This window comes from Ursus maritimus, unplaced genomic scaffold (genome assembly GCF_017311325.1).
Source record: "Ursus maritimus isolate PB19 unplaced genomic scaffold, ASM1731132v1 scaffold_8, whole genome shotgun sequence".
Taxonomy (NCBI): Eukaryota; Metazoa; Chordata; class Mammalia; order Carnivora; family Ursidae; genus Ursus; species Ursus maritimus.
The window spans coordinates 79,257,984-79,285,609 of NW_024426996.1; the positions used below are offsets into that span (position 1 = coordinate 79,257,984).

Here is a 27,626-nt window from a genome sequence, read left to right on the forward strand (position 1 = left end):
CTGGTTTGAAACAGTATCATTAGTTTCTACACCATTCAGACAGAAAAGCAAACCCACAATGAGGGCTGTAATAGGAGAAGCCCACACAAATCTGGCCACGTACGGGCTGGAGGCCCGGTGTCCGTGAGAACCTAACCTGCCTGCGAGAGGGGACAGCAAGGAGACTCATGTGCCTCCCCTGGCCCACGGAGAGGAGGGCGAAAACCTCCCCGAGAATGTGCACCCACCAGCTGGCACTCAGGAAGGGTGGGGTCTGAATTCGCCCTCCCAGCTTAGAGCAGAGACCCCAGATGGAAAAGTCAAAGGAGCGTGCCTGGGCTGGAGCAAGCCCAGAGACTTCTGGAAGGACTAGCTGCGATCTGGGAGGACAGAGGGCGGCCTGGGGCATCGAATGCCGGAAAGGGCAACTAGAGTCAATGAGCTGGAGTAAGCGTCTCGTTCTCGCGACCAGGGATGGATTGACGCCCTTGTCCAGCGTTTACCCCATAGCCCGCGCTGTCATGACTATCCTGACTCCAGGTTAAGGGGCTTGTCCAAAGTCTTAGGGCGGAGTGGCATCTGGCTATAGGGTCGGGCCTCCCCGCTGCCCAGGACAGTTGGTACAGGAGTCCCATAAAGGCACATGGGTGCTGAAGATCGTCTGGGCCGATGGCCTAGCAGGGGAGGGACTGGCCCCGGTGACTCTGCTGGGATGCGGACCCAGGGCCCAGGGCTGGAGCACAGCAGGGGCTGGACTGCAGCTGTGGGCTGTGACAAGGGGCTGGCAGGCAGATGTGTGCACATCTGGACAGCAGAGTCGGCACCTGCCGAGCTCCATGAAGGGGGTGCTTCAAAAGCGTTGGCTGAGTCCCAAAACAGTCCTGGTCCCGGGAAGACAGAGAGGCTCTCTGCAGACAGTGAGCTGGGGGCTCCGGGACCACAGTGCCCTCACCTTGGAGCCACGGTGCCGGGCTTCCCTCCTCCCAGGCCCCTCGAATTCCTGCCCAGATGGCTGTGTGCGATGCAGCCACGGGCTGGGGAGAGTGGGCAGGTGTCCTCCCACAGCTCCCAGACGTCAGGTCATGGAGGCCGGGCTCTCTGCACTAGACTGTCTAGCCCCCTGACCCCCCATTGCCTTTGCCCCCTCATCCAGAGGGGAGGGGTTCACCCCTATGAGACTTTATGCCACCACTGGGTTGGCCTGTTGCGCCCTTTGATGAGCTGAGTGACACCCTGCCACATTTCACTGTGGACCCTGGCGCCAGGCTCCCTGCACGGCTCCGCTGGAGCCTCCAGGAGGGGCTACTCCCCAGGGTGCAGACAGAGACCCTGCTCAGAGGTGAGGAGCTGCCCAAGGACATCCAGAAGCCGCCTGCCCTTCCTGGTACCTAATGATACCCCACGGACTCTCCTACACCCTGGGTCCGTGGGAGGGTCATCCTTCCGCCCCTCGTGGGACAGAGGAGTGACATGGCCTGGTTCACGGCCAGCTGGAGTCTGCACGAGGGCCAGGTGGGTCCTGGCCCCCAGACCCGCCCAGTCCAGAAAAAGCGGTTTTTAGGCAGGATCAGCAGGGGGCTTAGAGGTCAGCTCCCAGGCCCTCAGGTGGGAGAAGGGTAACCGACCCCTGGGGGGGGGTGCGCCCGGCCCTGGGGGCGGGCCCTGGGCCGGAAGCGGGCTGCTCGACTCTGTCCCTCCCGCCGGCATCCCTCCGCGCAGAGTCTGCGCTGCGCTGTAACCCGACTCCGCGCTCGCGCTCCTGGGGGGCGGGAGCCCAGCGGCCTTCGCCCCGCGGCCCGAGTGCCACATCACTGCGCCGCCGCCCGCCCGCCTCCCGCCGCCCACCATGCTGCCCCCGCCGCCGCTGATGCTACTCGCCGCGCTGGCCGCCGCCGCTTCCCGGCCCGGGTGCCCGCTCGCGCGGGGGCCCGCCGGTAAGACCCACCACCCCACCCCGGGAACTTTCCCACCACCCCGCCAGCGACCCCTGGCCCCGAGCACGACCGTCCCCCAGCGCGCGCGCGCCCGTGACCTTGGACCTCATGGTCTGCTGGGAGGGGGCACTGGGTTCTCGGGGTACAGGGAGGCTGGGACCCCAGGGTGGAGTGCCGCAGGCAGCTGGGGCAGCAGAGGGGCACCGTGCCTGCCCTGAGGAGTCCTCCTCTGGTCAGGGCACAGCGGGTGGGGCGCCCTGCGGCTGGGGTCCCAGGGAGCAGGTGCCAAGACTTTGCCTTGGACAGGCCATCCAAGGTGTCTGTTCCTTCCAGGAAGGGGGCAGCCTGTGGGCGGCAGCAAACTCTTGACCCCTCCCTGCCACCTCCAGCCTCGATGTGGACAACAATATCTCCGGAAATGGGCTCGGAGGGCCTGGGAGGGGGCGCGGTCCCCTGGGAGGGGGCGTGGTGGCCTGGGGAGGGAGTGCATGTGCCTGGAGTGCTCTGGGACAGGGAGACCGGGGTGCTCCTGCCTGTGTGGTCTCACCTGAGAGTGTGGGGTGAGGGGTGGAGGCAGGAGCCCAGAGTCCTGGGCTCTGGCCCCTCCTGGAGCGGGCCTCAGTTTCCCCTTATATTCAGAGTGGGAGGTTCATCTAGTCCCCTGTCCTCGGGGTCCTTAGCAGCACCAGACATCTCTGTCCCCAGAGGGTGGGGGCCCCTTGGGCACAGGGTTCTGGGCATCTCTCAAGGGCCGGGGTTTGTAGATACCTGAGAATGTGCCGGCCCAGCCAAGTGCGTGTACCCGGAGCAGAATGCCCCTCTCAAATGTGCCGATGCCAATGTTTCCTTCTCCCTCCCTCTCTGCCTGGGTTTTCACCCCCGCCTCAACTCCGGCCCCCGCCCTCACCTCTTTCCTCCTCCCCCTTGCTGCAGAAAGGCCCAAGCAGAGTGTGTGCATGTGTGTGTGCGTGTGCACGCGTGTGCACAGGTGTGCAGGCAGGATGTAGATAGAACTTGCACTGTGTCGTGGATGGACCTTCCCCTGGAGCTGTGAGACCCCAGGAAATGTCTAGAATCATAGGCTTGCTGGGGACCATGGCCCCCTCCTCCAGGAAATCCTCCCTGACCTGTCCTTTTCCCAGGGAGAAGTGCAGCCCCCTCCCCTGGGTGGCTGCACAGACCACTCCTTCCTCACCTTGAGGAATGGGGGCGGGGGGAGCTCTGGCTGAGGCCCCGTGGTGGCACTGGTGACCGTTTCTAGAAGAAATCCTTCCTCTAGTCTGATCTTCACTCCTGACAGTGGACCATGTGCGGTCCCAGTCTGAGGAAGCAGAATGACTTTTCCAGACAGTAGGCTGGCACGGGCTGTGGACAGGGCAGTTTGCATTCAGGCTGCTCTATTTGAGGACTGTATCTGTGTCCCTCCTGTACCTGTCCTGGAGCCTCAGAGCAAGCCTAGACCCCTCCCTCCCCTCCCCTCTGCCCTTGTCCTTGCCTTATTCCAGGCCTCCACGGGGAGGTTGTGGGCTGAGGCAGTGTTCATGGTTCTAGGGGCCAGGCCAGTCTGGGTTCAGATCCTGCGTGCTCTTCTCCACTGTGTAGCCTTGGGCAGATGTCCCAACCTCTCTGGCCTCATTCAGGTTTCTCATCTGTTAGAGGAGTCCTTGGCCAGGAACCAACAACCTCTCCTCTGCTGAAGAGGGAGGGAGGGAGCCAGCCAGCCCCTTCAGCCTGGGTCCCTCGTTGAAGACGTGCTGACACCTTGTGGTCACATAGTGTAAGGGGCACGTGCGGGCTGCCAAGGAGCAGCAGCCCTTGGATGGGTGCCCTCTAAACCCAAGGATGCTGGCCCCATGCTAAGTTTACATTTTCTAGTGGTCACACGAAAGTGCTAATGAGACACAGGTGAAATTCACCTGAAGAACCAGTTTTACTTAAGCCAATATATTGTTTCAGCGTGTCGTCAATATACAAACTGTGAATCAGGTCTTTTACATTCTTTCTCTAGTCCTGGGTCTGAGATTAGGTGAGGACTTCCCACGTACAGCAGGTGGCGGCGTGGGCTCACTGCCCCGAGTGCTGGGGGAGGGGGGGTCACACTGCCCGGTGCAGCCTGAGCAGCCAACTCCTCTCTCGACCCCACCCCAGCCCTGAGCTCCCCGAAGGCGCACACTGGGGCTTGCCTCTTGTCCTGGGTGGAGTTGCGTCCCCCCACCAAGAAATGTTGGAGTCCTAATGCCCCGTACCTGTGGCTGTGACTTTCCTGGGAAGCGGGGGTTTGTAGATACAGTCGAAGCAAGAGGAAGTCACAGCGGCTCTGGGTGGGCCCTATGTCCGATGACAGGTGTCCTTAGGAGAGGAACAAATTGGGACACAGACCCACCAGGGAGGACACGTGACGATGGGGTGCAGCCACAAGCCTGGGGTTGTCGGGAGCCCAGAGACTGGGAGAGGCGGGGAGGACCCTCCCTCAGATCCTGCGGGAGGGCCGGGCCTGCCAGCCCCTGATTTCCGGCTGCCGGCCCCCAGCCGCGCTGGACGTGCCGTGTCTGCTTACCAGCCCGTGGTGCGTTGTGAGAGCAGAGCCCCAGGAAGCACGTCCACCCAGCCGTCTGGCTGGCTCCTGGCGGCCACGTCAGCAGGTGCCGTCCCCTCGTCCATCCCACAAGCATGGAGGTCATGATGGGCAGCCCCTCCTTCTGCCCATGTGACCCGAGCTACTGTCTGTGGAGCCCTTACTGGGCCCAGGTGTTACCTTATCGGCCCCCCTCCCCCACAACAATGGGCGCTATTGTCACCCCCTTGCGCAGAAGAGGAAACTGAGCCCCCAACTTCAGTTTCTTCATCTGCAGATCAAACCCACTCAAAACCAGGAGGGATCCCTTCACATCCACTCAAATCCAGCCCCTGTGTGGCATCTGCTAGCTTTGTGGGGGCAGACGTGGGGGTCACTGGTCCACTCCTGGTTTCCTCGCTGTGTGTTTTCCTGAGGCCGCAGGGGTCCCGGGCCACGGAGAGTCCTTCTGCTCTGTGGACGTGCCAAAGTCTGAACAAGTCTGCAGCTCGGCGCAGACACACGGCAGGTGCGCTCCGGGCACACGGACGCCGGTATAGGCAGAGAAGCCAGGGGCCCTGGGCCCGGCCGTCGATGAGGCTTGGGCTCCTGAACAGACCTCCGAGTCACGGCATCGGCCCCTGTGCGAGCTCGCACGGGCTGTGGCAGGGAGTCGACCGAGCGTGCATCCGGGGGTCGAGCAGTCCGTATAGGGCACAGGTGCTCGTGCACAGGGCCCTGCATGGATCTGATGCTTTTACCCGTTCTCCTGGCGTGAACTCGGTGCCTTTAGCTGCAAAGACAGCCAGATAACAGCAGTGTTCCAGGCTGGGTCCTGGGTCAGTTTCCTATTCTTTTTCCCAAGTATTTTTTTTTAAAGATTTTATTTATTTATTTGACAGAGATAGAGACAGCCAGCGAGAGAGAGAACACAAGCAGGGGGAGTGGGAGAGGAAGAAGCAGGCTCAGAGCGGAGGAGCCTGATGTGGGGCTCGATCCCACAATGCCGGGATCACGCCCTGAGCCAAAGGCAGACGCTTAACCGCTGTGCCACCCAGGCGCCCCTCTTTTTCCCAAGTATTGTTTCAGCCTGTCATGTCTCTCATCCTGCAGGGGACAGTGGGCAAGGGGTTAGGGAACATGTTAGACCATAAAAACTTTGGAGTGTCGGGCAGAGTGCCCAGAAATGCCCTCCCCTGTGTCTGAGGGGAAGAGGTGGCTTTCCCTGCCTGGGGTCCTCGAGCTCTCTCACCGCCAGTGAGCTCATCCCAGTGCGCATCACCAGCCACCTGAGGTGGGCACAGGTGGGCACAGGTGGGCACGCTGCAGCCCTCTGCTGCGTTAGAACCGGCAAAATTTAGGAAAATTATTTAGGATAATTATTCTCTTGTCTGTTGCTTTTCCCAAGTGGTGCCAGCCACCTAGGACAGCCCAGAACCTGTGGCCCGTTGTCGCAGGGGTGTTATAAAACAGTAACAGCAACGGAGCTATTATTTATGGACCTTCTATCCTGGACCACGTCCTGTGCCGGGCACTGAATGTGGGTCGTCCTGTAGAACCTTCGTGTTATTCCCACCACGTGATTATGGAAAACCCCACGTACAATGGGGAAACAGAGGCACAAAAGAGCAACTCCAGGGTCTCCCTGCCGTGACCACGGGCTGTCTAGGTCCAGTGCTGGGCATCCTCCCTGCCTGCCGCTGCCCCCTGGCTCGCACTGGGCTCCCTCACCGTATTATTCGGACGAGGAGAGAGAGCGAGTCCCCGGGCGGCAGGCGTGTTCCCGCAGAGCGTCTGCACACAGACAAGCGTTTGCCTGGATCCCTCATTCGCCAGTTTTGAGAGTGGAAACCAGGCGGCGAGGGGGTGCCTGTAGTCCCACCCCGTGAGGGCGCTGGGAGCTGGCCTGCAGCGGGGTCGGGGACTGTGATTGCCTGGTCCACAGAGGGCAAACCCTGTGCAGAGGGTCCTGAAAGGGGGAGCTGCCGGGCCAGCCCCGCAGGACCAGAGCCCACCTTCCAGCTGCTCCCGCCCTGGGGGCTCGTGTTTGTTCACTCAGGAAAGTTCTCATAGCGCCCAGATCTTATGGTGCATTGCTAGAGGGGCTCCCACCCTTCCCAGACTCGCGGGTCCGCCCCGGGTTTTGTGTGAGGTGACAGGATTAGAACACGGGCTTTGCCCTCTGTTTCAGCCTTCTTCGGCCCCCCACCCCCTTCCCCCCTGTTTCCCACTCTTTCTGCCACCCAGCCTGCCCTATCCTCCCGGGACTCCTGCCCGGGCCCAGGCTCTAAATCTCATGCTGATTTCCCTCCCTCAGAGGCAGCTCCTCCCTCTTGGAGCTCCCAGAGCACTCGGGGCCGTCTGAGCGGGAGCTCGGGAGCTCGTAGGGTGGGGTTATGATTAAGGCTGGTTTTACTGGCTTTCCCAGGGCTCTCACTGTCGGGTCTACCTGCCTGGGCCTCGAGGCGGGCCCTGGGAGCCCATGGTTGAAAGGATAGTTTTGCATGTGGGTCCTCCTCTCCCCAGTTCAGGAGACAGTGGAACGAAGCTCTTGCAGAGTGTTCTGGGGTGTTGGGGAAAGCCGGCGCCCATCTGACTCTGGGGGACTTGGAATAACGTGGGGTCAGAGTTACTGGTGGGGTGGGGCGAGAATGGCTCTTAGATATTCGGGAATTTTGCCGGAACTGGTTGTTCAACTGCTGGAATCTTGGAACGGGCCCCTGCGGGGTGTTTACCCATGGTGATTGGCAAAGGAGCCCGGGCGGCCCTGGAGGGACGCGTAACACCCACATCGACGCTCTGGCTGTCTTTCCTTAGGCAAGTCACGGCACCTCTCCGGGACCACGGCTCCTCTCCGGGACAGCGGCTCCTCCCCTGCGGAGCGGGGAGAAGGGCTCCATCATCACCGGAGGGCTGGGGTGCAGCCCCATGAGATGGAGCTCGCGGGGTGTTAGCACAGGGCCGGGCGCGTGGCCGGCTGCCCTCAGAAGCAGTGTCGTCCATGTGTGTTCTTGCGATGACAGGATCACCGGGGCCCACACCCCTAACAGCGCTGTCCTTTCTCTTCTAGGTGAATGCCATGGGCCGTGGGCTGCAGACAGTGGTACGATGCATGGACTTCTCTCATTTTCGCTTTGTAGGAGCGGTGCAGCCCCTCCACGCTGTCGAGGCCTTTAGAGAGCTAAACCCACAGTTCCCCAGGGGCTGACTAGTAACAAGGGCCAATACTCAAATCCAAGCCCCTTCTTAAACAGCTGGAAATTAGACAAAACAAAAGAGGAAGGACCCTCTCTCCGTGCAGCCAGGCTTCCCACCCCTGGCTCTGTCCCAGAAGTGCTCCTTGCAATCACCCCTGCTCCCCTCGCCCCCCCGGCTGGTTGGGGTCCGACGTGGCCGTACACAGCGTGTCCGCTTTTTATCTTGTGAGCTCCCTGAGTGTCGGGTCCGTGGGGCAGCTGCCAGGCAAACCCCTTTCCCTGTGTGGACCCCGACCTTCCCCCGGGGAACATGAGGAAGGGAAAGCTGACCTCGGGGTGCGGGCTTGAAGATCAGGCAGGCAGCTACTGCTTCTCAAGTCCGCTCCTGCCAGATTTGGGCGTCTGGTGTGTTCCAAGGGAAGGGACTGGACTTTTTTGAAAAATAGGGAATATTCTCAATGCAAAAGTCAATGACATATCTAAAATGTTTACAGCAGAGAAACGCTGAGCAGAAATCACCCCATCCTTTTAAACTTTGAAAAGTGGCAAAATCTTGTCACTTGTCCCATGAGCTGCCACATGTGGCAGGTGCACCTGAGGTCACAGGGAGGGGCAGCGTGGGGATGACCGCACACTCAACTCCGTGCTGGAGAGGGCTGCGGGGCTGGCAAGGGTCTCCAGCCACACTGGGCTGGAGAGAAAGGGGTTATGATCACATCAGAAAACGCCCAGTGACAGCAAAGTCCCTGTACCTGGGACACCCACCGGCGTGAGAGGCAGAGCTGGGTCAGGCTGGGCTGAGCCGTGGCCGTCTTCACTGGCCCTGTCTTCAACGCCCTGAGCCCGAGCTAACCACTCTGTGATCTCCACTTTCCTGGAGATCCGAGGCAGTCCAAGTTGGGTGCATCTTTGGGGACTCGTTTGCTTTGGGGCTGTGAGTCTGGGAGGGTCTGCACCTGCTTCTGCAAAACCCAGAGTCTGCTGGCTTCCTTCCTGTCCCCTAACGGGGCAGCCCCTCGGCGAGGCTGGCTTTCCCACACCCATTCTGCAGCAGTGGCAGTCGAGGCCCAGAGTGGCCGCCCTGGCTCCCTCACCAGGGAGGAGTGGAGCTCGTTAGTCTCAGGGGCCTTGTCTGGTCCTCCCCTGCCAGACGGTGGCGGCCCATCCCTGTAGGCTCTGGCCCCGGGGGGCTCTGGGGCGGCAGGGCGGGCCCTTAGAGAGTGCCTGACGGGTGACTATGGGGGTCACGGAGGCAAGGAGTGACCCGGTGGTCCCCCTGCCCCCAGCCACGTGTGTGGACATGCAGCTCCAGACCTGCAGTGATGTGGCCTACAACCAGACCACCTTCCCCACCCTGCTGGAGCACCGGTCCCGGGAGGCTGTGGAGTCCAGCTCCGAGTACATCCTGCTGAGTGTCCTGCACCACCTCCTGGAAGGCCAGTGCAACCCCGACCTGCGGCTGCTGGGCTGCGCCGTGCTGGCCCCCCGCTGCGAGGGCGGCCGGGTGCGCAGGCCCTGCCGGCACGTGTGCGACGGGCTGCGGGAGGCCTGCCAGCCCGCCTTCGACGCCATCGACATGGCCTGGCCCTACTTCCTCGACTGCGGACGCTACTTTGCGAGCGTGGAGCAGGGCTGCTATGACCCGCTGGAGAAGCTGCGAGGTGCGTGGGGCCCGGGGCCGCACTGGTGCCCGGGTGTTGGGGGAGGACCACCGAGTCACCGTGGGCAAACATCCCCCCACAAGGAGGCCTCCGGGGCTGGTGCCTGGGCCAGCCGGGCATGTGGAAGAGCACGGCCGGCCCCGGGGGGCCTGAGTCCTCGCTGTGGCCCCTCCTGAGGACCTCAGTGCTCCGGCTGGGCCCCAGGGTCTGTGGGGAGGCTGCTTCCCCCACGAGGCCTGTAGGGTTGCCTGTGGTCGGCCAGAGAGATGGCGTGTAGGGTATTGGCAGAAGCCGGACTCCCCAGCGTGGGCTCAAGGAAGCAGCGGGCAGCGGGAGGGGCTCCGCTTTGGTGTCTTGGGGGTGGAATGGGCAGCCCTGGGCGGTGCTGAGCCACTCGTCTCAGCAGGTGTGCAAGGAGGTCCTGGGGGCCGCCTGGCAGGGCGTTCCAGAGCAGGTAGGAAGGACGGGTGTCCTGAGCGCCGGCCCTTCAGGACACAGCACAGTCCCGAGCAGCCCTGGCTGAAAGAATTTTCTGTGGTGGCGCAATATTCTCTCCCATGCTGTCCCAGACAGCAGCCACCGGTCACATGTGGCTGCTGAGTGCTTGGGATGTGTTCCCTGCTACCCAGGGTCTCAATTTTGATTTTATTTGATTTTAATGGCTGGAAGCTTCAGTGTAAAGGACCACGTGTGGCCAGCGTGGGCCGCCCTGGACAGGCAGGACCTCATCGTCCCCAGTGTGGCCCGCACTCGCGTCAGGACACTCGTGGCCAGGCTCACGTGATGTGGCGCTGGGTGCCACCCACACTGCCACTCACCACAACCCACGACAACCCCCCCAGCTTCATAGAGGACAAAGTGGGAGCTCTAGGAAGGCAAACAGCAGTGGGGGGGGGCAGCGTCTGCCTGGCGGAGTCAGACCACGGATGGGTCTGTGCATTCAGCATACAGCCATTGGGTGCCTGCCGTGTACATGGCTCCATGCTGGGACCCTGAGATGGCAGGGAGGACACAGATGGAGATCTGGGACCCTGTCTGTGCCGGCCTCCCGGAGCTCAGGCTTCTCGTTTGGCCGCCTGCCGGACTGATCCCCAAGCTGGCTCTGGGCGGGGGACTGTGCCACCCACAGGCTTCTGTGCCGCAGGCAGCGCTCTGCCAGCAGATAGGAGCTGTGAGCCTGTGCAGACACAGGAGACCCGGCCGCGGCAGCACCGGGAAAGGGCAGGGGTGCAGAGGAAGAGAACCAGACGTCCCTTGGGCCCAGCCCGCCTGCCCTGGGAAAGCCCATGGAGGTGGCCGGAGAGAGATTATTTTGGGCAATTCTGCCACCAAATTGCTGGTTCTGTCTGCTTTCTTCCTCCCTCAAAACCGTTTTGAGCAGAAAGAAAACCACAGGGCAAGTGAGAGGCTGAGGGAAAAGAATTAACTGTTAACCAGCCTGCAGGAGCTGGTCTTCGGTCCAGAGACGGACAGGGAGGGGGGCAGGCACCTGTGTCCTGTCGGAGGGATGGAGCCCGGCCTGGAAGACCAGGGGCTTCTCCCAAGGAGACCTTTTAGAGTAGGCGTGGGGAAGCTTCCCTCCTTCTTCTCCCCTCCTCTCCCTCTACCCTCCCTCCCCTCCCTCCCCTCCCCTCCCTTCCCTACCCCTTTCCTTCTCCCCCCCCACCTTCCACTCTCTCTCCCCTCCTTCCCCTCCCTCTCCTCCTTTCCCCTCCCTCCTCCTCTTCTCTCCTCTCCCTCCACCTTCCCTCCCTTCCCTTCCTTTCCCCCTTCCTTCTCCTCCCCAACCTTCCACTCTCTCCCCTCCCTCCTCCTTCCCCTCCCTCTACTCTCCCCTCCTCTCCCTCCCTCTTCCTCTCCCTTCCTGCTGTCCTTCCCTTCCCTTCTCTTCCCCACCTCCCACTCTCTCTCCCCTTCTTCCTCTCCCTTCTCCTCCCCTCCCTCCTCCTTTCCCCTTCTTCCACTAACCTCCTCTCCCTTCCTCTCTTTCCTTCTCCCCCTCCTTCCTTCTTTCCTCTCCCTCTTGCTCTCCCCTCCCTCTACTCTCCCTCCCCTCCCTTGCCCTCCTTATCCCTCCACTCTCCCTCCCCCTTCACGGTACCCTCGCTGTGTGTCATCATCGTGGCCACGGTAGGGTGGACTCCAAGGAGCCCTTCAGAGCAGTGGGTGCCGGACTGACGAGGCATTGAAGCCGTCTCCACTGCGAAGCAGTGTAGACAGAGCAGGTTAGGAACCTGCGTCAGCACCATGATTACAGCGAGGCGGCTGTGGAAAACAGTCGGGAGGCTGTCCCCCAAATAGCGGTTTTCTCTGGGTCGCGGGTTCTGTGGGTACGTCTGCGCCTTCATGCTGTCTGTTTTCCCGTCACTGTGTAACGCTCTTCGTTGTCGCGGCTTCGGCAACCGTGAAGCCGCGTGCACCTGCTGGGTGCATTACTAGCTGAGGGCATTAAGTAGCGTAAAGGGGGTTTTAATAAAAACAGAAGCAGGTTGACTGGGGAGCCACTCCAGGGGGACCCCAAGTTTCCGAGGGTGGCAGGGGAGGGGGTGTGAGGGTGCTGGGGGTGGCCAGGGTCCCAGGGGTTGTAAGGGAACCAGGTGGGGGCAGACCGAGCCGCCATCGGGGGCTGGCCATTGAGCAGCGACGCTGGTGGGTGAGTGCGACCGGGGGCAGCTGGAGGCCCCCCCAACACCCCCATTCTTCCCCAGAAGGCCTGGACGTGGAGGAGGCGCCGCCCTCAGGCCTGCCGCCGACCTTCATTCGCTTCGCGCACCACTCCTACGCCCAGATGGTGCGCGTGCTGAAGCGGACGGCGGCCCGCTGCCCCCACGTCGCCAAGACCTACAGCATCGGCCGGAGCTTCAACGGCAAGGAGCTGCTGGTCATCGAGTTCTCGGCCCGCCCTGGGCAGCACGAGCTGAGTAAGCTGATGCCGTGGACAGGGCCCCAGAGAGAGGTCTGGGTGTGGGCCAGCTCCCAGGAATGGGCTCCGGGCCTGCTGGGCTTGGGTGTGCAAGCCCGGGGCCGGGGTCCCCATCATGGGGGCAGACAGGGAGCGGGCAGGGTTTGTGTCCTGCTTGGTGCCCTGGGGCACGTGGCCACATCCCACAGGGCCTGCTGGGGCTCAACGGGGAGATGGGAGCTGGGGGCCCGTCCTGGGGAGCGTCACCGCACAAGTCTGGGGAAGAGAAGCGGGGGCTCTCCCGTGGCTGCAGGCATGTGGGCCCCTGTCCGTCCATGGAGAAGCACAACCGTGCTCTGCGCATTCTGTCGTTTCTGCAACCTCTCCCTGGCACGCTCAGACCCGGGCAGGCATGTGCTCGCTTGGTCTTGGCCACTTCACGCTGGCTCCTCGAGCGGCTTGGTGAACGTAATCTCACAGGACAATCTGAAGGAAGCACTTCCTCCATTACGAAAACCAAGCCCATTAAGCCTGGTGTGAGACGGGGCAGAGCTGCATGGAAAATGCTAGGCTTTCTTGTCTCTCCAGAGCTGTGCTGGTGCCGGAGGTCAGATTTCGCTGCAGGCCCCGGTTCACTGCCCTGCACAGTGAGGGTGCTGAACAGAACTCAGCGTGAACCTGCATCTCAGGGGCTGGGGGGTGGCCAGGAGCTCAGGGGGCTGGCTAAGAATGCAAGAGATTCTAGAGAAGACTCAGCCCCTGGCTGGGTGGCCTGTGTCCTGTGTAGTGAGCTGAAGACCACCATGAACCCCTCCAGGGCACTGAGGGCATCCAGGCACGGGCCCCAGTTCTCGCCTCTGCCAGGAGCCCTTCCTTGGCCCCATCCCTCTGCTGGTCTATCCCCGTGACCACGCGAGGCACACGGGGTCAATCCAGAAGTCATTCTCATTCGACCCTTGGTTGTTTAATTACTGAAAAATATACCATCTGAGGTTAAGGGGCTCTGGCACCTTTGTTGGGTTGGCCACACTCAGCCCGACTTTCATCCTAGTGGTTTAGGTGTCAGGGATGTCATGAGCCCAAAGCCCTGTCTCCTGTTAAGGGTCAGAGGTCACCTGGCCCCACCCCAGCCTCCTTGGCCCACCCTGCCTCCTACCACTCCAGCCTGTGCGGTACTCTGGGATGAAGATAGGGTTCTTCCTATTTCAGATTGATGTGCAGCTTTGGAATGTGGTGAGGGGTGTCCCCTGGGAGAAGGCCAAGGAAAGTGACCATTGTGGGAAGCTTCAGGGTCATTTATACCCTCAGAATACAGGAGGGACATGGGTGTTTGCTTTCACAGCTGCAGTCCTTGGGCTGTGCACAGCTAGGNNNGAAAGAGATGCCATTTTCCAGATGAGCAACGTGAGTCTCAAAGAAGAGAGTTGACTTCCCAAGGTCACACAGTTAGTAAGGCTGCCAGGCTCCTGGTCGACTCTTATTTTTTAACCACAATCCACTCATCCATCCATCCATCCATCCATCCATCCATCCATCACCTATCCATCTTTATCTCTGTCCCTCCATCTATTCATCCTTCTATCCCTCCATTCATTCTTTCATCTTTACACTCATCCATCCTTCTATCCAAATATCCGGGCATCCACCTACCTATCCATCCATCCATTCTTCTATCCCTCCATCCATCCTTCCATCTTTCTATCCATCCTTCTATGCTTCCATCCATCCTTCCATCTTTTCACCCATCCATCTTCCTATCCAAATATCCAAACATCCATCCATCCATCCTTCCATCTTTCTATCCATCCTTCCATCCATCCTTCTATGCTTTCACCCATCCTTCCATCTTTTCACCCATCCATCCTTCTATCCAAATATCCAAACATCCATCTATCCATCCATCCATCCATCCATCCATCCATGCATCCATCCATCCATCCATCCAGGCTTCCTTCCAGACTTCTATCTTTCTATCCATCCTTCTATCCAAATATCCAAACATCCATCCTTCCTTCCTTCCTTCCTTCCTTCCTTCCTTCCTTCCTTCCTTCCTTCCTTCCATCTTTCTAGCCATCCTTCCATCCATCCTTCCATCTTTTCACCTATCCTCCTTCTATCCAAATATCCAAACATCCATCCATCCATCCATCCATCCATCTATCCTTCCTTCCATCTTTCTATCCATCCTTCTATCCCTCCATCCATCCTTCCATCTTTCACCCATCCATCCTTCTATTCAAATATCCAAACATCCATGTATCCATCCATCCATCCTTCCTTCCATTCTTCTATTGAAATATCTAAATGTTTATTTACTTATCCACCTATTCATCTTTCCATCCTTTCATGCATTCATCCATTCTTCCATCTTCCTTCCTTCCAACCATCCATCCATCCATTTGAGGGCCTTCCCACCTAAGCACCAATGTGCACCTTAATTTACTACACAAATGTAGAAAGTGGCCATGAATAAAATTCACACAGAGCAATGATGACATTTATTGTTATTAATTAATATCCTTGATGTGTTTTGCTAATAATTGTGGCTAAACTTAAGAAATCAGCTCAGTAAGTCATGACTTTGATGAGACCTCATTAGTCACAGAGATGCTTGGGCCAAAACAAGTATGAACAGGTCCCAAAGCATCCAGCCTGCCTTGCCATGTGGGCCCTCAAGTCTCTGGGGACCCTAGGGTTTGAGACGACCCCTCAGGTCACTGTATCTCCCCCAAGTGGAGCCTGAGGTGAAGCTCATCGGCAACATCCATGGCAATGAGGTGGCAGGGCGGGAGATGCTCATCTACCTGGCCCAGTACCTGTGCTCCGAGTACCTGTTGGGCAGTCCCCGCATCCAGCGTCTGCTCAACACTACCCGCATTCACCTGCTGCCCTCCATGAACCCCGACGGGTACGAGGTGGCGGCTGCCGAGGTGAGTGCCCCCTACCCCGGATCCCGTGGGCTGCTAACTTCGACGCCCTCCCATCTGTTCATTCACTAGCAGTGACTGGGGGTCTGTGTGCACCCACCATTCTGGGTGATGGGCATTCAGCAGGCATCACCGTCAGCAAGGTCCTACTGGGGGTGGGGGCACACTGATCATTCCGTGGTGTGTGAAAACGAGGATGTGCTCTATAGAGAAATCTTCCAATGGGAAGACGGGGCAGGGGGACATCTCATGGTGGCTGGAGGGCTGGAAGCTCTCTGATGTGACTTTGAGCAGAGCCCCAGTGGAGGTGGGGAACAATCAGTGCACATAACTACTGGGGGGACTCAGGCAGGGGAACAGCCAGTGCAAGGCCCTGAGGTTGGAGGCTCAGCAAGGAGGCCAGACGGGAGGAGCCAGACAGATGGGAGAGAGGTCAAGGACAGCTTGGCTGGACGTGCTCCCAAGTTCATCAAAGCCGGAGAGAAACGGCAGCCCTGGCCTCTGACTCAGCCCAGCCCAGCCCCGTGGCCTCCCTTGTGGAAGGAGTCAGGGTGCAGTGTGCTGACCCCTGGACGGGGGTGGCCTGTGTTTTCAGGGCGCCGGCTACAACGGGTGGACAAGCGGGAGGCAGAACGCACAGAACTTGGATCTGAACCGCAACTTCCCTGACCTGACGTCTGAATACTACCGCCTGGCCGAGTCCCGCGGTGTGCGCAGTGACCACATCCCCATCCCACAGCACTACTGGTGGGGTAAGGTAGGAGCTGCCCCCGCCCACCCTGCACACGGGCACGCGTTCGAAGGGTCTCTGGTTATTCCGGGGTCACGGGAGAGCCTGGCGGTTAGCAGCCTGAGCCTTTGAGTCTCTGCTTCCAGCCTGGGACATGGGGGTAATTCTTCAGTGGGCTGCTGGCATTCAGGGAACACGTGCGGAAAACACCCTGGGGCTGCAGGTGCTCAGCTCTCTGGGCAGGCTGCCTGGAGGAAGTGACGGCCCCAGGAGGTGGGAAAATGAGTTTCAGGCAGGGGTGTGGGCAGGTGGGAGAGCCTGGTGGCACCTGAAGGGAATCCTGAGGGCCCGGCAAGGGCCTTTGGGCAGGGCGGGGTGGGGCAGGCAGGGACGGCGGGGCCCCGGAGAGGCTGGAGGAGCCTGTGGGCACGGCTGGGGTAGCCAGTAGGGGCATGCCTGGTTCTGACAACCGCTGCATCTTTGCTGGGCAGGTGGCCCCGGAGACCAAGGCGATAATGAAATGGATGCGGACCGCCCCGTTCGTGCTCTCGGCCAGCCTCCATGGGGGAGACCTGGTGGTCTCCTACCCCTTTGACTTCTCCAAGCACCCCCAGGAAGAGAAGATGTTTTCTCCCACACCTGATGAGAAGGTGAGAGGGGCCGGGTCTGCTGTGTGTGCAGGGGAGGCTGCGGTGAGGTGCCCTTGGGGCTGGCCTGGCCTTTTCCCTGTTCTGAGCTCACTGAGACCCACACAGTCGCAGGAACAGTTGGAGCTTTGCCGGCTTAGCTCTAAAGGCCCTTCCTCCAGGAAGCCTTCCAGCCAGCTGGAAGCTGCCTGTCCTTCCTCTGGTCACACACCACCTTCCGTCAGTGTCCCCAGCGGAGAGCCCTTCGGGTGCGAACTATAGCCCAGCGCTCTCCCGACCTGGCCGCAGGGAGAGGGTGGGGTTCCAGTCAGTGCCGGCAGAGGGCAGTGCTGCAGCGTGCATGGCACCGGTCTGGCTCTTGGCTGCCACCCCCCCCCCACACACACACACTGGTGGGCCTTGCCCTTTTGCTGAGGGTCCCCTGGGCCGGCTCCAGGAGCAGGGCTACAGCGGGATCAGAGGAGGAATTCTGGCCCTGGATTCCCTTGGGTCTGAAGAGGCCTTTCCCCTGTTCAGGCCTCAGTTTCCCTCACTGGTCAGGCCAGCAGGGGAGGAGACAATGTAATGATGGCCAGGACCCTCTCCACCCCCCTCTGCCCGATGGGGCTCCTCCCTGGCCCGCTCCTGGAGCTCATGCAGGCTGGTCTTCTGGGAGGTGGCAGTTGATCACTTTCCATTTTTTGGAGGCGAAGTGGGTGGTACTTCAGGGCCCACAGACAGATGTCCTGGGGGAGCTGCCCACACTGCCCCAGTGACCCTCTCCTGCCAAGGCCAGCCCCTGGGCTCCTTCCCATGTCCTCTGGGCACGACAAAGCTGGACGCTCTGGCCTTGGCCGGCCTGGGGTCTTGGAAAGGTCAGCGCTGTCTGCTCAGTCCCCCATCAGGCCTCCTGGTGGACTGGACGCAGTGGGGAGCCAGGCCTGCCCTGTGCTTCAGGGCAGGGTGGGGACCGGGAGCTGGGGCTGCGTGGACAAGTGCCTGGAGCCCGGGTCCCTGCTCGTTCCCCTCTGTCAGCCACGCAGGTCAGTTCAGCCTCCCCCAGCTTCCCGACCCCACGCGATGCGGGTCTGTGGGTCTGCGTCAGGCAGGACCAGCCCTTGCACTGAGGGTCCGCATCCGGGCTGGAAGGGGGAGCCAGAAGCGGGCAGGACCAGGACAGAGGGCTGCCGGGGGCCGGGGGCCTGCGGGGAGTGCGCACGTCTGTGTGTGCACGCCGCTCTGGAGGGTGGACCCCGGCCTGTCCTGGGCCTTCAGGAGGGCTTCCCTGAGGGGGCGGCTGTCTCAGCAGAGCCTGAAGGAGGAGGCAGTTTCCCACAGGCACCCAGCGGGGTCAGCAGATGGAGGGCCCGGTCTCTAGGACCTCAGGGAAGCCAACTCCTGCGTCCCCTGGGTGGCTTGTCCCTGCGCCCCTTCCTTCTTGCCCTGCTTCGTCCGTTCATTCCCTCCCCCCCACACGTCCCTGCAGCTGGCACAGGCCTAGGATGTGCAGGGGTGCCAGGTTCCGTGCTCGGAGCCCAGCAAGTGTCCCGGGCTGGGTGATGTCCCCTTAGGGTCTGCCCCTGACCCCGTGCTGTCAGAGGGCGGGGCTGACAGTGGGGCAAGGCCCGTGAACCCTCGGTGGCAGGAGCCCTTGGTGCCAGGCCCAGCGTCTGAATCCAGAGGCAGATGCATGAAGATGTCCCTGGGGCGGAAGTTCACCTCAACGAGTCCCGCCAGAGTCAGAAAAATAAGAGTCTTCCCCACCAGCCATCAATCACGGATCGATCGTGCTCAGGGCCACAGCCCCCAGTGGTCTCTGTGGAAACCAGGGTCCCAGGAGGGGGCTGGGGGGGAGCACAAGGAGGGGCTGGCCAGGGTGTCCCAAGTCGCCTCCCCCGAACTGCCGTGGTGCCCCGTGGATGAGAGACAGCACCTCTTGGTGCCATTCCAGGCCGTCTGTCCCCCTACACCTGTCCCTTCTGCCAGAATCTTACTCCCAAGCCCGGCTCAAGCTCTGTCCTGCCCCTCAAACCCTCCCCAACCCAGCCCGCAGACCGCGAGAGAGAGCGACAGTGTCTGCAGGGTCCCAGGCAGGCTGTTCCTCCCCGCGGCCCCCGCCTGAGCTCCTGCACAGGCCCCCCCCATGCCAGTGCACACCTGCCCCTCCTAGCACCCTGTGGCACCCACCACCTCGCTCACTCACAGCCGGCCGGCCTCCTGACGGCCTTGCCCTGCGCCTGCCCCCCAGGTCAGGCCTGTTCCCAGCGGGGCCTGCCGCTTGTGCATCCCTGGGCTCTGGGGACTGATGACTTTACCTGCTCTCCCGAGGGCAGGCGGTGTGGGGGGCTGACTGATGGGTGACAGGAAGGAGAGCCAGGCGGGGTGGGTAGGGAGCCAGGGGAGGGCCAGAGAGGTGGGGACCCAGGCAGGTTTCTCGAGACAACCCCGTCTGCCGACCTCGGTGACTACAGGACGTGCGTGGCCTTGTATTTTGGGTGCTTGGTTTGTGTCTGAGGGATGGAGCTGAAACCGCACGGCCCCACCCTGGAGACACTGGACCCATCCTTCCCCAAACCCCGGGTCCTGGAGTCGCCGTGCCCCACCGGAGAGACCTCGCTCTGGCCTGACCCCACCTGCCCAGCCTCCCCCTTCTTGCAGCAGGGTCCCCTTGCCGGGACAGACTTCTCCCAGGGCCGTGGGGCTGTCACAAGCATAGTGCGCTGGGCCCCGTTATCCACGTGACCCCAGCTTGGGAGTTGCCACCCCAAGTTGTCCCTGTGCTGGGACGCAGGCACAGGAGGACCTGCGCGCCCTGCCTGCTGTGGGGGCGGCATGGGGGGGAGTGCTGCGCCGGGGCAGGGGCTGTGGACACACTCAGACGAGCCCGCCCCTAAGGCTCCCCCCAGGAGGGCAGGCCCCGTGTCCCATGTCCTCCACGCAGCACAGTGGACACCGCACGTGTGTGGTGGCAGGTGGGGGCACCCTCAGGCACAGGTCGTTCCCGGGGAACGTGGGGCGATGGTTATCACAGAGGAGTCGGTGGTGAAGTCAGCGGTGAAGTCAGTGAAAATGAGGCCCACCCCAGCCTCCCGCCTCCCGAGGCCTGCCCTCTGTAGGAGGTGCCTGGGAAACTGCAAAGCTGACCTTGGGGAGCCCTGCCAGCATCCCTGCGGTGCACCCCCTTCTTGGGAGAAAGCCCACCCTCCCTAGCGAGGTGTGCAGGGGCTCCACAACGCGCCAGGTACCCACCGCAGGTGCCCCGAGCTCCGGCTCTCCCACCTCCGGGCCTTTGCACGTGCTGTACCATCTGTGTGGACACCAGCCCCCCTCCTACCTGTGCTGCAGACCCCTCTTCACTCCATTGCCCCCAGCGCTGAGAGTGTCCTGCAGGGTGCCCCACTTTCTGGCCTTGGCCTCACGAGAAACCTGTCCCTTGGTCTCCTTTAAAGATGTTCAAGCTGCTGGCCAGGGCCTACGCTGATGTCCACCCCATGATGATGGACAGGTCAGAGAACAGGTGTGGCGGCAACTTCCTGAAGAGGGGCAGCATCATCAACGGGGCGGACTGGTACAGCTTCACCGGAGGTGCGGGCGGAGGTGGGGGCGGGGAGGTGGGGGGGAGGGGTTGGGCAGGATGAGGGAGGGGAGAGCTGAGGGAGGGAGGGTGTGGGGGGGAGGGGGAGGTTGGGAGGGGCTGGAAGGGGGGCGGCCGGCATCTCCTCTCAGCAGCTCTTTCTGGGACCTGGATTCTGGAACTTCTGGAGTGTGGGGGAGCAGCACAGGTGCACCAGGCCGTGTGGGTGTGGTCTGGCTTCGGTTCTGCTGCTGTCTTGAGGACGTTCCAGGGCACAGGTGTGGCAGAGTTATACTCCAGCCCCTCTGCTGCTTCTGCTGGGGCCTTCGTGAGCGCTGACAGTGCGTGACCCCACCTGTGACCAATTCTCTTTGCCTCTTGGGGGCAGGAGGGGTGCCGGAGGGAATAAAGGACTCCAGTGAAACTTGAATTTCAGAAAAATAATGAAGCATTTTTAGTATGTATAAGTGTGTCCCAAATACTGCATGAGATATACTTACACTTAAACTTTCTTCATAGTTTTTCTGAAGTTCCACGTTAGCCTGTGTCCAGTTGGACATGACACAGAGCAAAGTGGGGTGCGTGGGACACTGTGCGCCCTGTGGGGCACTGGCTGGGCAGGGCCCATGTGCTCCTGCGCTCCGCCTGCCTCCCCTCCACCCCGGCACGACACTGCGTATTGGGGACATTTGGCAGATGAGGAAATTGGGCTCGGGCAAGAGAAAGGCCCATCGGCGTCCATGCCACAGGTGGCAGAGCTGTGGGCAGGAGGATGATCCGCTCCTGTGCTGAAGCCAGTTCACACCCCTGCTCGGCAACCTCGCCCCTACTGCCCCAAGACGGCCACGGGGGGCCTTTCCCGGGGGCACAGGGCAGCTTCTCTCCCTCCCAGGGCCCGGGTGCATGGTTCCCTGATTTCAAGTCTTGAGCATGACCCATGTCCAGGGTCTGCAAGGGACCCTTGGGGTGGGTCTGAGCCCGGGAGAGGCAGCCGGGCTTGCCGCCCCAGGGACACAGAGCCAGGGAAAGCACGGGGCCAGTGGCCAAGGACAGAGGGGCCGCCGTGTGGATTGGAGCATGGCTGCCCTGCGGGCTGTGAAGGTCAAGTTGGTAGCAGTGGCTGCTGACTTCCGAAGGGCAGGCGCTGCCCCGTCCGGGCAGGAGGCCTGCCCTGGAGACCGGGTGTAGCTTCTACTGGACAAGAAACTCTGGAAGCAGATGGGGCAGAGGGCAGGAGTGGGTGGGTGGCCATCAGCCCGATTTTCTGGAGGCCCCGCACTGCCACTTGATTGGCTGGTTGTCCGGTCTTGCGAAGCCTCTGTTTTCCCTGGAAGCGGGGGCTGGAGGACCTTCCTCCCCGGCTGTTCTTGGGACTGGCTAGGTACATGGACACTGTGGTCACTGGAGTCCAGGCCAGGAGGCGGCCAGAGGCTTGGCCGCCAGGGGCGCATGTGTCTCTGATGGAAATTGGCTCACTCCTTACCCACCGAGGGGCACACAGGACAGAGCGTAAGCAGAAGCACTTGGGTGCCAGACGCCTGGGTTCAAAGTGCAGCTCCGCCCCTTCCCTGTGGGACCTGGGTCAGAACCGCCAGCGCCCCGCGCCTCGGTCTGCTCACCCGTAAAGTGGGGATAAGGGCAGCAGCCACTCGCGGCTGCCCCGCTGGGGGGCAGATGTCTAGCACAGGCGCGTGGGTGTGGAGCGCGTGGATGTCGGTCGACCAGGCGGATGTCGAGCGCGGATATTCGAGCGCGGGGGGGGCGTGGATGTCGAGCGCGCGGATGTCGAGCGCGCGGATGTCGAGCGCGGGTGGTGGGGGGGGCGTGGATGTCGAGCGCGCGGATGTCGAGCGTGCGCGCTCAGGCCGCCCCCACCGTGCCGCAGGCATGTCCGACTTCAACTACCTGCACAGCAACTGCTTCGAGATCACGGTGGAGCTGGGCTGCGTCAAGTTCCCACCGGAGGAGGCCCTCTACACGCTCTGGCAGCACAACAAGGAGCCCCTCCTGAACTTCGTGGAGATGGTGAGCCCCCGCGGCTTTGCTCCGCCAGCCGGGCCGGCGCTGGGGGGACCCGGTGCGCAGCTGCCCCTCATTTGTTTATTCGCCAGCCGTCCATCCGTTCACTGGCCACCTGCTGTCGGCCAGCCCTGGGGGCGCTTGGGACCTCAGGGGGCATGCGTTGGGGTCCCCAGGACAGCCAGGCTCTCACGGCCTAAAGGGCACCACCGAACAAGGAGGATGCAGGGACCAAGGCGGCCCAGGGATGGCACCTGACCCGCCTCGGAGGCCATGGGGGCTTCCTGGGGTAGGTGACACAAGGGCTACATCGGAAGAAGTAGGGAAACCGGGCAATGGAAGAGCTCAGGCAGAGGGCATGGGAGGCTCCCCATGCCACAGTGAGGAGTGTGGACACAGCAATGGACTAGGCACTGGGCTGGGGGGAAGCCTCAGCATGATGCTCTGGGCGGCAGGGCCTGGAGCATGTCTGCCCCTCGGGCTCAGAGGTCAGGGCACTGGCTGCTGGGGGAAGGGTGGGGCAGCCAGACAGGGTAACTGCGTTCCTGGGGCCACGGTCAGCCAGAAATAGGTGGTGCTGCTGAGCAGAAGCCACTGAGAACGGTCTAGAACAGTCCTCGTGGTCCCCGGGGGTGGACCCCAGCAGCGTGGTGACCGCGTGCCAGTCCTTCCTGCTAGTGTGACTCACAGCTGAGGGGCGTGGTGGGGGTCTGAGGATGGTAACCCCAAGGGGCGGGCACGCAGGCGGTGAGGCGGAACCTTGCATGGCTCGCAGATGCCTCCTGAGTGTTTTCAAGACTCCGGTGACTCACACGTTGGCTCCATGTCCCCGTGAGAAGCAGGCCCTGCGGGAGACACGGGATTGCCCGGAGGGGACAACGAGGGGTTGTACGTGCATAGCACGTTACGGCCGGCACCCCCACCTACGGGGTGAATCCCGACACCAGTCCTGGGCGTTAGGAGGGGCTGCCCCACTTTGTGGGTGGAGGGACAGGTACCAGGGAAGGACCGTGCTGGCCTGGGGCTGCTGGGTCACGCGTGGGCTCCTGGGCCTGGCTCTCGGCCACCACGAGAAAACCAGAGGAGGAGACAGAGGGTCACACAGCAACAGGGCCTGTCCAGCGTTGCCCAGCGACTGCCTGGAGCTCACACTCCGATCTGCCTGCCCCAAACCGCAGTTCTGTCAATGAATCCTTTCCAGAAAGATCAAGAACCTTTCTCCAGGCAAGAACCAAGCAGGGCCTCCTGGATCAGCAGCCACTGCCATCTGCCCGGAGAAGAGCTGGACGTTATCAGTGTTGTTGGGGCTTCTAGTTGTTGGGTGCGCCTGCGACCTCTCGCCGCACAGGGCCCGTCATCATGCAGTAATGGGTCTGGGCCAGACCCCTCGCTCATTTCATTTTACGGCCGTCTGGTGAAAATTAGTTTTAAGGAGCCTTAAATGGGGCTGGGATTGCTCTGTGAATATTGTATGTGAGGTCTTGGGGTATAAAGATTTAATAGTGAGTGAGGAAGGGTGGCAGGCGGGTTGCGCAGCCAGGCGTGGCTGGCCCCTGAGGACGATGCCCTGGGAAGGCCGCGCTGGGGCTTCTGATAAGGATCGAGCCTGTCACGGCCCATGCAGGCCTTCTTCACGGTGATGCTGACCAGGCCTTGGGTGGGTGTCTGCCTCTCCCTGGTTGGGAGGGGAGGGGCGTGCGCACCATGTCTCCTTCCCTGCCAGAGAGCGTACGTCCCTGGGTCTGCAGGAAGGTGACTCCTCAGCCCAAAAGCAAGGGCAGAACAAAGTTTAGCCCGCGCAAGCTGACATGAAATGAGACCCTACTACGTGTCTGGTCTCTCCCCTAGGTTGGGGAGAGGAGGGCAGATGGTGACATTACAGCGAGATCAGGGCTGGGAGTGTGGAAGCCCAGCACTGGGGACCCTGGAGGAGGCCCCCGATGTGGCTGGTCATCAAGGAGGGCTTCCTGGAGGAAGAGGAGTGTGGGGCAGAGGAATTGGCTGGTTCTGAGCAGAGGAGGGGCAGGAGGGGTGGTCGGAGGCCTGGGGTGGCACTGCAGGTGTGGGAGGCAGCCCCGTGGGAGAGAACAGTCTCTCTGCACTGTCTCCCCTCCCACCCAGTCACGCTGGCTTCATTTGACATGACCTGCAGGCCCCAAGTTGTTTGCAGTCCAATAGAGCAAGGGCAGGTTGGCTTGTTTATTGTCGACAGTTTTAGGAGAAGGAGTGTGAACAAGGCCAGGCAGTTCTGCGCCGGGCTCTGCTTGGCACGTGCAGCTTCCTCGTCTGAAGGCATCCACTCGGAGCGTGCCGCGTCTAGACCTGTCCACACTGAGGGTGGGCAGGTCCCGTGTCCCGGCTCTGCCACGGGCCTTCGTGTGTGTTGATGCCCACTCTCCAGCAACACCTGCGCCCATTTTACAGATGGGAGACGGTGCCGAGAAGCAGTATAGCTTGTTCAAGACCAGAGAGTGGCTGGCGCCTCGGCTGGGACTGACACGAGGGTCCAGACCCTGGGCCCGTGTCCTCCTGGGGCCCACGCACAGGGAGAAGCGGCCGCACCGACCCGCTCTACATATGAAGGGGAGCTGAGATGAGCTCCAGGCTTTCTGCTCAGCACCCCCGGCCCAGGAGAGGTGGTCAGGTGGACCCTCGAGTAGAACTTCAGGGTCATGCGCAAGCCCAGAGGGGGGCTCCGAGGACAGAGGGGCGCGAGCTGGCTGGGCTGGGCGCCGGGTCCTCTAGAGACACCACACCCTCGCCCTCACTGTCCGTCTCCTCAGGTGCACCGCGGCATCAAAGGTGTGGTGATGGACAAATTTGGCAAGCCGGTCAAGAACGCCCGGATTTTGGTCAAGGGTATCCGCCATGACATCACCACAGGTGAGCGCCTTCCTGGTTCCCACATCGTGGTGGCTGGTCCCGCAAGCGGTCACTCCTGGCGCCTGGAGAGGCCACTCCATTCATCCTGCATGGGCTTTGAGAGATGAATAGGAGTTTGGCTGGGGAAGCGGGTGGGAAGGGTGCTCCAGGCCAGTGCGGAAGCAGGTGAATATCCGGGGTCTGCTTGCCCTCCAGGATGATGCCCCTTGGACCCCCAAGTCTCCGCACCGCGAGCGCGGTGTGAGCCCAGGTCTGAGAATTGCTTGTGTTCTGGTTGTTGGCAGCCCCGGATGGCGACTACTGGAGACTGCTGCCTCCGGGGTCCCACATTGTCATAGCTCAGGCCCCCGGCTACTCCAAGGTCATCAAGAAGGTCACCATCCCCGCTCGGATGAGGAGGGCCGGCCGAGTGGACTTCATTCTCCAGCCTCTGGGCGCCGGACCCAAGAAGTTCCTCCTTGGGCCCCGGAGAAGCGGGTCTGGGCTCCAAGACCCACCAGGAGGCGCATATGGGGAGCCCGAGGAGCTGGGCCAGGAGCCTCTCGAGGGGCGGAGGCAGCCATCTGCGGGCGGGAGCAAGCCGTGGTGGTGGTCCTACTTCACGTCCCTGAGCCATCACAAGCCACGCTGGCTGCTCAGGTATTAGCCCCCCACCCACCCCAAGGCTCCGGGTGCTTGGTTTAGTCTCTGAAGACCCCTGTAAAGCTGTTTCTGTTTTATTAAAGTCATTTTATTCACTGTCGGCCGTGGTGAGAGTTTCTGGGCCTGAGGCACGCTGGTCTCACCTACCCGGATGGCCCCAGGGGCAGGTGCCCCTGCTGTCCCACGGGCGGCCAGGAGTGGGGCTGGGCCCTGAGGCCTCGAAGCACGAGGGGCCTGCTACCTTATAGATAGGGACACTGAGGCCCATGGGGAGGTGACACATGAGGACGGTGGTGCAGGGCCTACCAGAGGCAAAGACTCTGGGAGTATGTGCAGATGGGATGCAAAGGAAAAAGGTCAGGAGAGCCTGGCTGGGGGAATGGGGGGGTGCAGCAGGTGACCTCAAGGGCAGGAGAGCTGGCGAGAGCTGCAGGACCGTAGCATCACCCGCAGGTCACACCTCCAGGCTCCCGGGCTTTGATGGGGCCCTGACTCCAGCAGGAAGCATCTCCCTTGGCTCTTTTCTCATCCTTATGATGCCACCAAAGCAGGTCCAGAGACCCACCCCCAGGCCCCTAACTCCCCACAGCACCCCTCCTGCTGCACCTGTCTCTAGTCAGGCAGGTCTGTGGGTCCTAGCATCTCTCCGGCAGGGAGGCAAGCGGCCTGTCTAAGAACTCTGGCAAAGAGGGTGTGCTAGTCAGCTAGGGCTGCGTAACAAAGTGCCATAGGCTGGGGGCTCGAGCCACGGGAATTTGTTGTCTCACAGTCCTGGAGGCTGGATGCCCAAGGTCAAGGTGTGGACGGGGTGGTGCCCTCTAAGCCGCGAGGGAAGGATATGTGCCAGGCTTGTGTCCTTGGCTCATAGACAGTCAGCTTCTCCCTGCGTCCTCTGCCGTCTTCTGTTTATGCCTGTCTGCCTTTCTATCCCGATTTCCCACTTAAAAGGGCATGAGGCATATTGGATCGGAGCTACCCCAACGCCTCATCTTAGTTTGATCACTTCTAGGAAGACCCCTATTTCCACATCCAGTCAGGTTCACAGATACTGGAGGCGAGGAATTCAACCTATACCTTCTGGGGGAACGCAATCCAACCATAGAAGGATCGTCTGCAATGTGGCAGCTTCCTGGCTGCTCCTGGCTGTGCCATGGGGCCCCCCACCTGGAGGGGGATCCCTGTGAGCAGTGCCGCCTTGACCCCAGCTAAACAGCCCCGTGACCCCCGCCGGCACATCAGCACGGTCTGATGGCTGCCCCTGGCCCGTGCCATCTCAGAGGGCTTCAGGGGCAAGCCAAGAGAAGCAGGTGCGCCCCAGCACCAGGGGTGGGGTTCCCCCGGAGCGGGGCGCGGGTGTCTTCACGCCCTCAGTCTGTCCGGGACGCGGGGGCTCACAGAACCAGCACGTGCATAGCATCCCCATCTGGAGTGTTTGTCAGACATCCTTCCGGGTTCTCTGCCCTACCCTCACCCGCGTCCAGTGGTTCTGAAGGTCATCATTTATTTGGCTCCACTATGTACCAGGCGCTGTGCAGACATCTGTGTGGAGCAGCCTCTTCTTCCCACTTTACTGCTGTGGGTGCGGCCCAGAGAGCTTCCTCGGGACCTCAGAGCGTGTTGCCGGCAGCTCAGGCCCTCCGGCAGGACACTGGTGTGAGGCTCCTGCTATCCACAGCTGTCTGGAGAAGAGCCTGTCGGAGGGGGCGTGAGGGCCAAGAGCTCAGCAGGGCTTCCTGGACATTCCAGGAGCTGAGCCTGGGTCCTGGGGAGGGGGTGGGGGTGCGGATGCCAGGACATGGGGAGAGATGGCATGAGAGGCGTGGGCGTGGCTGTGGGTGGTGGACCATGGCAGTGGGAGGGTCAGGTGGGGACAGGATGGGCTCCCTATTTCTGGCCGGCAGTAGACCCTTTTGGTGGCTCCTATGATCTTTTCTTTTGCTAGAACTTAAGACAAAGCCCCCACACGGAGGAGGCTAAAAGCAGGGGTCCACCCGCTGT

At 61.5% G+C, this 27,626-nt stretch overlaps 1 protein-coding gene across 2 annotated transcripts; it reads left to right on the plus strand.

Moving 5' to 3' along the window:
• The first annotated feature begins 1,825 nt into the window (after window positions 1–1,825).
• Window positions 1,826–25,724, plus strand: CPZ (carboxypeptidase Z). Of its 2 annotated transcripts, none has more exons than XM_040624846.1 (11): window positions 1,826–1,913; window positions 7,538–7,570; window positions 8,951–9,325; window positions 12,034–12,246; window positions 14,961–15,157; window positions 15,750–15,911; window positions 16,376–16,534; window positions 19,960–20,095; window positions 21,970–22,109; window positions 24,887–24,986; window positions 25,271–25,724. In XM_040624846.1, the coding sequence occupies exons 1-11, from the start codon at window positions 1,826–1,828 to the stop codon at window positions 25,630–25,632; spliced, it is 1,965 nt and encodes a 654-aa protein (XP_040480780.1). In that variant the 3' UTR covers window positions 25,633–25,724. The 2 variants fall into 2 exon arrangements, with proteins under 2 accessions (XP_040480780.1, XP_040480781.1); XM_040624847.1 differs by having other exon boundaries at window positions 12,037–12,246.
• Window positions 25,725–27,626: the final 1,902 nt, after the last annotated feature.

Bases quoted from the DNA above. Each gene is read 5' to 3' on its own strand.
- CPZ (XM_040624846.1), top strand. From the start codon at position 1,826: ATGCTGCCCCCGCCGCCGCTGATGCTACTCGCCGCGCTGGCCGCCGCC. The intron at 7,571-8,950 runs GTACGATGCATG...CCCTGCCCCCAG, and splicing joins GCCGTGGGCTGCAGACAGTG to CCACGTGTGTGGACATGCAG. The intron at 20,096-21,969 runs GTGCGGGCGGAG...ACCGTGCCGCAG, and splicing joins CTGGTACAGCTTCACCGGAG to GCATGTCCGACTTCAACTAC.